The 9,811-nt window shown below is 64.3% G+C and overlaps 2 protein-coding genes across 6 annotated transcripts; one reads left to right on the top strand and one right to left on the bottom strand.

Annotated features, from left to right (window-relative positions):
• The first annotated feature begins 361 nt into the window (after positions 1-361).
• Positions 362-6,849, top strand: KIFC2 (kinesin family member C2). Of its 5 annotated transcripts, none has more exons than XM_028500406.2 (18): positions 362-460; positions 697-778; positions 959-1,110; positions 1,241-1,379; positions 1,515-1,639; positions 1,731-1,796; positions 1,885-2,013; positions 2,442-2,525; positions 2,690-2,753; positions 2,832-2,941; positions 3,329-3,437; positions 3,548-3,705; positions 5,381-5,485; positions 5,568-5,689; positions 5,786-5,909; positions 6,014-6,143; positions 6,229-6,485; positions 6,576-6,849. In XM_028500406.2, the coding sequence occupies exons 1-18, from the start codon at positions 362-364 to the stop codon at positions 6,828-6,830; spliced, it is 2,310 nt and encodes a 769-aa protein (XP_028356207.1). In that variant the 3' UTR covers positions 6,831-6,849. The 5 variants fall into 5 exon arrangements, with proteins under 5 accessions (XP_028356207.1, XP_028356206.1, XP_054947209.1 ...); XM_028500405.2 differs by having other exon boundaries at positions 2,639-2,753; XM_055091234.1 differs by lacking the exon at positions 1,885-2,013 and having other exon boundaries at positions 2,639-2,753.
• An 827-nt stretch (positions 6,850-7,676) lies between these two features.
• FOXH1 (forkhead box H1) lies at positions 7,677-9,519 on the bottom strand. Its single transcript, XM_007104720.4, has 3 exons — positions 8,984-9,519; positions 8,587-8,691; positions 7,677-8,482 (listed from the first exon to the last, which is right to left on the bottom strand). Exons 1-3 carry the CDS (start codon positions 9,155-9,157, stop codon positions 7,679-7,681), a joined length of 1,083 nt encoding a protein of 360 aa, XP_007104782.1. The 5' UTR covers positions 9,158-9,519; the 3' UTR covers positions 7,677-7,678.
• Positions 9,520-9,811: the final 292 nt, after the last annotated feature.

The raw sequence follows: 9,811 nt of genomic DNA, 5'->3' as shown, positions 1-9,811 counted from the left end.
GCGGGGAGGGGTTGGAGGAAGGGGCCGAGAAGGAGGTGGAGGGGAGGGGTCGGAGGAAGGGGCGGGAGGGGAGGGCCGGAGAGGGGAGCGCTGGGTGGAAGCGGCGGTGAGGGGAGGGGCCGAGAAAGGGGCTTGAGGGAAGAAAGGTTGGACACCTGCGGGCAGAAGGCTCTGAGGGGGTACAGCCGCGCCAGGGTCCTTCGCAGAGGACCGGTAGGGATTCTGGAAGAGGAGGTGCGGGGCCGTGCCGAGGGGGCGGCCGCCAGAGCATGCGCACGGGCTCTGCAGCGGGCGGGCGCGGAGTTGGGGCGCGGGGACGCGGGGCGGCGCGAAGCGGGGCCCTCTGCCGCCCCGCGCTCTCATGTACGCCTTCTACTCGCTGCTCATCTACATCTTCTACAGCCTCTTTCGCAGGGATGGCGGGGCCGCGGCGGCCGCCGACCCTGGGAACCCCGCCCAGGTGAGCGGGGGCGGGCGCAGCTCGGCCGGCGACCCCCTTCCGGAGAACGGTTTTGCAGGCCGGCACTGCGTAGGTCCCGGGGCGCTGACGCGGGGGAGGGGCCGTGCCGAGGACCCCGTCTCTGGTGCTGGAAGCTGAGAGCCCGGCTTCAACCCCTCGGGCTCAGTTCTCGGAGGCAGGGAGCCCCATGGGCTGCCTGGCCTCGCCTCAGGGGCTCCCCCCCGCTCCCTCCCTAGAGTGCCCGCGGCAAGCCCGGGGGTCGCCGCCGCCCCGACAAGCCCACCGCAGAGCTGTGGACCGAGCTGACCGGCCTGGTCGGTAGGTACTGTTGGTGCATCGGGAGTGCTGCGTCTCCCGGGGCAACGAGGGAGCGCCGCCGTCCGAGAGATGCAGGGGTGCCCGTGCCCTCATTGGGAGGGAGGGAGCTGGCAGGTGCCGGCTAGTGGCCTAGCATCCGACACGTGACCCAGCACGCCTACCCATCCCACTCCCTCGCAGGCAGCTCGGGGTCCGAGGATGGGCCGGGAGGGGCAGCGGAGGGCCGTCCGGCCGAGGTCTCACTGGAAGAGGCTCTCGTGCGTCTTGCGGAGTTCCTGTCAGTCCAGCTGGGGGCGGAAGAGAGCTTCGGGAATTCTGCCGACCTGAGCAAGGTAAGCAGAGTTGAGATTTCTATAGCAACCTGTTCTGTGTTCTCAGGTCTACTGATTTCCATCCATACCCCTTGTATCCTCTCCACCCGGCCCCCATCCTTTTCCACTTTGATTTCTGTTTCTTTCCTAGCCTGGTGATGTTCCCCCACTGTTGACGGTGACTGGTCAGCTCTTGGCCCTCCTGGCATGGATTCGGAGCCCCAGGGGGAGGCAGGTCCTGCCCCAGGCGACGCAGCCAGCCTCAGGGGTGCAGCCCCCCACTCCTACTGGTGCGTAAGGAGTTAGTTGAAGAGGGAGTTTGTCCAGGGAGTGACGCCCACCAGAACCCTAGCAGCCAGATGTGAGGTGTCCCTTCCTTCAGGCCAGAGAGCTCTTCTGTCCTAACCGGGTCCACCCCACCGCAGGATCCCCATCCCAAGAAGAAAGCCCTTCCATTTCACCAAGGGGTGAGGCCCAGGGGCAGCACCCTCCTCAGTTAGAGGAGGACCAGAGAGCTTGGCAGCGGCTGGAACAGCTTATCCTTGGACAGGTGAGGGGCCCAGGAGGCAGTGGGGGGATGGGGGGGTCTGGGAGGGGACTGGAAGGAGGCGTTCCACCCGGTGCTCTTTACTCCTTTCCAGCTGGAAGAGCTGAAGCAGCAGCTGGAACTGCAGGAGAAGGAGCTGGGCCAGCTGCGTGTGGGAGTGGTGAGGCTGCTGGGGTGGGGGCTGGACAAGGGGGACATGAGAGGGTGTCAGCCTCCAGGTGAGTTTTGAGGGCTTCCTTCTCTCCCAGGGGGCGACAGACTCGGAGAAAAGGGTTCAGCATCTGACTCTGGAAAACAAGGCCCTGAAACAGAGCCTGAGCCTTACTCGGGACCTTCTGCTGCACTGGGGCCCTGCCCCCGCCAACAGGGCCCCCCAGGTATCCTGCTCCTTAGCTGCTACCGTCTCTGCAGCCCGGGCCTCCTGCACCCTGGTCTCTAGCAACACCGCCCGGGCTTCCTCAGGACCTTGTGCTCGCTGGAGCAGAGGCAGGGAGCCCCCTCTGACCCTTCAGACCTGAGGCCCGGACTGTGGGCGGCAAATGCATGGTAGCCTTGTCAAGGAGACTGATGCCCATGGGAGAATCCCCTCTTTTCAGTCCGTGGTTTGCCCCAGTGACTGATGTCAGGAGAGCAGAGAGACTTGGGGAAAGGAGCCCTGCATGGAATTGGGAGGCATGGATGTGTGACCAGCTTTGTGAGCCCCTGTTGACTTGACTTTCTCATCTGTAAAATGGGGCAGCTGGAGTGCCCCTCCCTGAGTTTCCTCCTGGCTCCATAGTTCAGCTGGCCCCCACTCCCCTTGCAGGAGCAGGAGGAGGCAGAGGCACTGCTGCAGCTCCGGGGCCGGCTTCAGGAGGCCCAGGACACCACAGAAGCTCTCCGAGTCCAGGTGGGCTCTGGGCCCAGGGGCTGGGAAGTCTGGGGCTATGGGAGGGGGTGTCTGAGGCAGAGCCTGGTAAGTGCCTGTGTCCTCAGTGACAGGGCCGGGGTTGGGTGGGGCAGCTAGGGGTGCAGGAGGTGCAGCTGCAGGGCCTTCGGGGGGCCCTCCGGCAGCTCCAGCAGGAGACCGAGGAGAACTGCAGGAGGGAGCTGCAGCAGGTGCGCGCGCAGCTGGCAGGTAAGGGCTGGGGCCCCAGAGCTCATGGGAGGGCTGTGGGGTCTGGGCTTGCCCTCACAACAGCCTTCCTGCCCCCAGGACTTCGTGCTCGCATGGCCAGCTTGCGTCAGGGCTGTGGGGACCTCCGAGGACTGGTCAGCACTTTTACCCAGAGCTGCCAGGGTTCGCTGAGCGAAGCCCGGGGCCAGGTCAGGACCGCTCGCTCCCTTCCCTTGCACTTGTTCTCTGTGCAGCCTCGTCACTGGCCTTCCCTTGGGGAACCCCTGCTCTCCCTTCCTTTCCAGCCCCAGGGTCTTGTCTCGTCTACTGCAAATCTTAGGTTCTGGAACCAGAACAACTATGTTCTGTGCAAACTGGGGTGACGGTGAATCCCTCACAGGATTGCCAGGAAGCTCACGGTTCTCCTCGGGTCCCTGAGCTCCATCCCAGGCCCACTGAATGATGCCCCAAGGGTCTGAAGCCACTGAAAGTTGTGGATTCCCACAGCTGGGGGCCACGTGGTGGATATTGCCCTCAGCACCCCATCCCTCGCTCTCCCCACTGCCTTCCCCTTCTTCACCTCTCTGTGCTCCCAGGTATCGTGGGCGCTGGGGGCACTGTCAGCGGGCGGGGCTGGGACTCAGCTCCTGGAAGCACAGCAGGGGCCCCCAACTGGATGCCCAGGGCGGCTGCTGGAGCTCAAGGGTATGGCAGGCTTGGGGAGCAAAGGGCTGGGGCGGCAGAGGTGGGGGACGTGGAGGCTCTCCGTGCTTCAGGATCTGGGAGGCAGCCCCCTGACCTGATCTCCACCCCAGGAAACATCCGTGTGCTCTGTCGGCTGAGGCCAGGGACACCGTCCAACTTGGTGAGCTTAGAGCCCGGTCCGGGTGGCACTGTCACCACCCGCTATCGAGGGCACCGGCGTCGCTTCCGCCTGGACTGGGTCTTCCCTCCACACGCCAGCCAGGAGGAGGTGATGCTCCACCCTTTCACCTGTGTCGACTGCCACTCAGAGTTTCCTGGAGACCAGAGAAGGCTCCTGTCTGTCTGCCCTCCCAGGAGAGAGGGCGGCTGGACTCCAGCAGGGAAGGGAAGGGAGCCCGAGGGTCGGGGAGGCAGGACTGGTATCCTAGCTGGGCACCTACTTTCTTTCCAGGGTTTCCGCTTTGCATCCCCCCACCAAAGTCTGCAGGCTGGGGGAGACAGACTTTACGGCTTAAATAGGAAGACTAACATTTTCAAAAATAACTTAGTGTCAGGAAACAAAGGAAAATGAGTATGTTTGAGGCGATGGTTACTCAGGGGGCTGTGGAGCGTGGCTGGGGTGCTGTTGTTGTTGTGAGGTCAGTACTGTGACCTCCTTCCCGCAGGTTTCACTGGCTGCCCACTCCCCTGGCCCAGGGTCCAGAGATGGTCAGCTCTGAGGGTGGGTAGCTCTCCTTGCTTTGTGGCCAAGGGGAGTGGGGGGGGCACCGGTGAGCTTCCAACCCCAGCTCCCCGCTGCCTTGTTTCCCGCACACTATCTTCACTGCACGCCAACTTGCAACTAGAGCTCAGGAAACAAGGCTGAGAGCTGGGAGTGGGTGAGGCAAGGGGCAGAGCTATCAGAGACCCAGACCTGTGCTGGCCTCACGGGGACAGACTGTGATGAGAATGCCTGGCAGGTACTCCCTCCCCCGCCTTTTGGGGCACCGCAGCTGTTTTCCACCTACCTCTATTTACCCCCCGTACCACCCCCACCCTGTCTTCAGCCTCCATCCCAACTGCAGCCCTGAACAGGGGCCCCTTGTCTACTGTCTTCTGGGTAGCCTTCCTAGACAGGGTCCTCCAATTCTGGCTGAAAGAGCTAAAGGATTCTGTTACTGGACTCCCTCACCTGTATCCCCTATCTCTGTCTGCAGTAGCGCCCCCAATGCTCCTTTCTAGTCATGGAATCTTAGCAACCTCACTGGCAATTCTGGATTCTGCCCTCGTAGCTGGCAACCAAAATTTCAAAGAGATCTGACAGCCCAGTAGTTACCTGCCACCTTCTGGGCACAAAAGCTGGCTGACTGTGTCATTGCTCAAGAGGCTGCTGCTGGTGTCCAGTTGCCAGCAGGATGCAAGTCCCAGCTCCATCTCCCCTTCACCTGCCTCTCTGTACCCTCCCAGGGCCCGACTTCCAGGATCCTGGTTGCCCACCAACCTCCACTCATGGGACCCTCTGGGTTCATCTTTCACGTGCCAAGTGCTGCACTAGTCCTCTTGGTCCACATTCTCACTTAATCCTCACAACAGGTGCCACTACCGTCCTCATCTCTCTCACGGAGGGCAAGATGAGTGACTTGCCTCCAGTCACACCCAGGGTTTGAACTTGGCCATCAAGCCCAGGGTCTGGGCTCTTGACTGCTACACCCCCAGCCTTCCAAGAAGTCAATTTATCAGGATTCCAATACTCTGCATCACCTGTTCCTGCTACCTGTCACGTCCCTTCCCTTCTTTGCCTGGCAAATGCCACCTTCTCCCGGGAGCCTCACCTGTCTGTTGGGAGATCCACTCTTCCACTGTGCTCCCCTAGAGCCAGCCTCCTTCCAGGGGAATCAAGTTTTGTTCACACCTTGCCCCAGGTCCTGGGGCTTAGGGCCCCTCCCAACCCCTCCTAACCCTAGGTCTTCAGGGAGCTGGAGTCGGCTGTGCTGTCATGCCTCGGAGGCTACAGTGTCTGCATTTTCACCTATGGTCAGACAGGGACGGGAAAGACCTACAGCATGGAGGTGGGAAAGGGGGCAGTCTGGGTGGCTCCTGGGGCCAGGGGCTGGGATGTGAGCCCGATGAGGCACCCCACCCCGTCCTCAGGGCCCGCCTGAGGACCCTGGCATAGCTCCTAGGGCGCTGCAGTCACTGTTCCGGGAGATGGGAACAGGGGGACAGCACCACGTGACCCTCAGCATGGTGGAGATCTACAACGAGGCTGTCAGGTCAGGGCCGCAAACGGTGCCTCCTCCCCGCCCGGGGACCCAACTTCTGGCTCCGACCCCCAGAACCCCCAACAGAGCCCTCCCCTTTTTCACCAGGGACCTCCTAGCCCCAGGGCCTCCCCAGCGCCTGGCAGTGAGGCAGGGCCCAGCAGGCGAAGGGGGGATCCAGGTGGCTGGCCTCACCCACTGGGACGTGCCCAATCTGGAGTCGTTGCACCAGGTGAGGCTGCCCGGTGGGGCTGCGCAGTCCTCCAAGCCCCCGCCCTGTACTCCCACCTGGGCCGCGGACGCCGCAGCAGGCCAGCCCTGTTCTCCGTCCTCCAGATGCTGAACCTGGGGAGGAGCAACCGGGCCACCGCCGCCACAGCCATGAACCAGCACAGCTCTCGTTCGCACGCCCTGGTCACGCTGACGCTGCGCACGGCGTCCCCATCAAGCGGTCCCGGCACCGCAGGTACCTCGGCGTCTGAGTCCTGCGGGGGGCTTCGCTGCACCCAAGACCGAACCTCCCTCCACGCCGGGCTCGCTCGCCCCTGCAGGCACGCTGCACCTAGTGGACCTGGCAGGGTCCGAGCGCGCCTGGAAAGCAGGGGCGGCCGGCACGTCGCATGAAGACCGGGACGGCGCTCAGCGTCTGCGGGAGGCTCGGACCATCAACCGCTCGCTGCTGGCGCTGGGAGGAGTGATGGCCGCGCTGCGGGCCCGCCGGCCACACGTGCCTTTCCGCGACTCGCAGCTCACGCGCCTGCTGCAGCCCGCACTGGGCCCCGGCGCCACCGCTGTGCTGCTGCTGCAGGTGGGGCCAGGCGGCCGCGGCCCGCGGGAGGGTTGTTTGCATGCCAGGCGCCGCCCACCCGGGCCCGCCCACCAGCGCCGCTCCCCGTAGGTCTCCACGCGGCCCGAGGATCTCGGCGAGACCGTGTGCTCGCTCAAGTTCGCCGAGCGAGTGGGGCGAGTGGAGCTGGGGCCTGCTAGGCCCCGCAGGGCCCCGCGCTCCGGGACGCCCTCCTCCTTGAGCACCGACACACCACTCTCTGGGACCCCCTGCACCGCCACGCCCTCGCCGGGCAGCCCTCCAAGCCCCGGCCTGGACAGCGGCTCCAGCTCGGCCCTGGCACCGCCGGAGGACCTGCCTTCGTAGTCCTGCCCGAGGAGTCTAGGTCGCGTCTCTGCCGGCAGAGGCAGCAAAGTCCCTATTCCCCCACGACCTCCTTGATCTCTGGGGGGCCCGCTGCCCCCCAGACTCCCAGAGTCCACCCCTTTCTCTCCCGCCCCCAGGAGTGTTCCGCCTGGGGTAATGATCACCCCCACCCCCCCACCTCCGCCGCCCCGGCCCTTAGCCCTTTGCTTATCACCATCTGCTGTTATCGCGGCGCACAGCAGGGGATCCCAGAGCCGCGGAGGCAGACCCTGGCCAAGTGGCCACCAGACTCACTACCCCATCACCAAACATCAGACTTGCATGAAAATGTCGTTTGTTCCTTTACTGTTATCTTCCCCACTACCACCACCACAACCAGGTAGGGTCTCCATTCTCCGTCCCCTCCCCCCAAAGGTGCTACCTCTTTGCCAGGCAACAGTGGTGGGGGGACAGGATTTAGGGATGGAGCGGCTGGGGCGGTCATTAGGTCTTCCCTCCCCCAGCCCGGAGCCAGGGAGGGGAAGTGACAGATGGTGATGGATGGATGGATAGATGGATACATGGATAGAGGGCTGGAGAAGGTGGGACCAGGAAGGGCTACTTCCAGCAGAGCCCTGCTCCTTCCAGCCTTGCCTCTCTGGGTAAGAGAGGCCTGACTGACCATCAGGGCTGCGGTGGTGCCCAGTTGGGCCACAGCTCTTCTGCAGTGTCCAATAAACACGCGGACTCTCAGCACGGCTGGTACCTCGTGTCTCAAGGCGGAGCCACACATATCTTGGTTTCCCCTCAACAGGCCTAAGGGTGGCAGGAGAGGGTGGGAGAGGAAAGCAGCCCCTGCCCTGGGAGCCTCACAGGCTGTACCAGGAGAGTAGCCAGCCTGGGGTAGGGGCAGCCAGGTCTCGGGGGTGGCTAACCCACGCATCATAGATGCTTTTGTTGGGTGGCACCCCCTGGAAGAGGGCGTCTAGATCCCAGAGCAGCCTTGGGGGGCCATGGGTTTCAGGGACCACCCCCCAATAGCCTGTGCTGGTTGAGGGGGGGCACCGGGGGCAGGAGGTGGGTGGCAGTGGGGCAAATGGCATCACCACGTTGGGAGTGTAAATGGGCAAGTAGGAGGTAGGTAGCTGCCCCCAAAGCGAGGCCCTGTGGCTTCCACCAGGGAGTCCCCCAGGGCCTGGGGTACCCTGCAGTAAGTGGAGGGGCCAGGCTCTGGGTTCAGGGGAGAGGAGCGAGGGCCTGCTGTTTCCCCCCTGGGAAGTCTCCCCTTCTGCTCTCAGGGACCCTGGGAGGGGGCAGACGGGCCACAGAGGCCTCTCAGAGTGGGGGACTGGAGTGGGTGCCTCTTCCTCCCCTATGCGAACTGAGCCTGACCGACTCGGGCTGCTCGGCGGCGCCCCCTCCCCGGAGTCCCCTAGCAGAGACTTAATGCTGAAGCCCTCGCGGGGCGGCGGCTGGGGACTGGGCGGCCGGTAGGGCCGGCCATGCAGCACATAGGGGCCCAGGTCCTTGGCGAAGGCTCCCCTCGCACCCCTGCTCTGCCAGCGCCTGCACAGGGCCGTGTTCTGCAGCCGCAGCGCCTCGGCTGGGATCAGGCTCACGTCGACCGCCCAGAAGTTGCCCTTGGCCTGGGGCTTCGTGGGATCTTTGGGCACCTGGTGGAGGAGTGGGGCAGGCTTGGGTGGGGCTGTACGACCCCGGATACTCAGGATTTCCGCCCGCGTCCCGCCCCCAGGCTCCGACCCTCGCCCTGCCCCACCTTGCGGAAGCATCGGTTGGAGGAGAGGTTGTGGCGGATGGAGTCTTTCCAGCCCTCGTAATCGTCCCTGAAGAAGGGGAACACGGCCTGGACCTGACGGATGATCTGAAACCATCGGGCGGGCAGCGGGCGCCGTGAGCCGGGGCGCGTGGGCGGGGGGCCACGCTGCCCCTCCCCTCGCCTCTGCGTGGCCCCCCTCGCCGGGAAGGGGCCTGCCTAAGTGCTTTAGCTCTCCCTGGGTGCCCCGGCCGGGACCGGCCCCACTGGCATGGCTGGGTAGGGCCAGGTCGGGGTGGAGGCCGGAGCCTGAGCCTCCGAGCAGGGGCCAGGTGGAGGACGCTTCCGGGGACAGGTCCGATCACGGAGTGTGAGGGAGAGCGGGCGGGGATCCTCTCACCTGGGCCAGCTTCAGCCTGCGGGAGGGTGCGGCCTGGATCACCAGGGCGATCATGGCCAAGTAGGTGTAGGGGGGCTTGTCATGCCGCAGGTATCTCTTCTTCCTCCTCTGGGGGGGCTGGGAGGGCGACTCTCCCCCGGGGAGCCCCAGGTGGGGGTTGCTGCAGGGCCCCATGCAGAGGAAGCAGGCCACGTGGGCAGGGGTCCGGCCGGGTGGTGGGCGCAGGGCACTGGGGCAGTGTGGTGAGGAAGAGCTGGGGCCTGAGGCCAGGCGGGGGCTGGCGGGCCAAGCCCTTTATCATTCGGATGGAAGGGGGAGGGGAGGGGAGGCCAAGGGAGGTAGAAATACGCGGTGGGGGAGGGGAGCGTGCAGAGGGCAGCCACAATTAGCAGGTTTCGGTTAATCTGGGAGGGAGGGGCAGGGAAGATTCCAGTGGGGGCTGCAGGCGGCCACCCAGGCCTCATTCCTCACCCCTGGGCTGCCTTTGGCACCCCCCCTAGAGCTGGAAGGAAAAGCCCTTGGAAGGGGCTTATGACCCACAGTTACTTTATCCCATCTAGATCTCAGGTTCACATTTAACAGATGGGGGAGTGATTGGTCCAAGATGAGCCGCCAAGAAGGGGTGGGTCCTGCCCAGAGTTCAAGGCCAAGCAGCTAGCAGGACTTGGGTGGTGGTTTGGGAGGGCTTCCTAGAGGAAACCTCAGAAATAAAAGAGGGATACAGTTGACTCAAGGGATTTTCCCACAGGCTGCTGCATGGCCCCAGAAGGCTCCCCAGGCCCTGGAGGTCACTTTCCTTCCCTCCTTGGTGCTGGTCAACAGTGGGTC

The sequence above is a fragment of the Physeter macrocephalus genome, chromosome 15 (assembly GCF_002837175.3).
Source record: "Physeter macrocephalus isolate SW-GA chromosome 15, ASM283717v5, whole genome shotgun sequence".
NCBI lineage: Eukaryota > Metazoa > Chordata > Mammalia > Artiodactyla > Physeteridae > Physeter > Physeter macrocephalus.
Note: the sequence above shows the minus strand (reverse complement) of the source record. Positions and strands in the feature narration are given on the sequence as shown.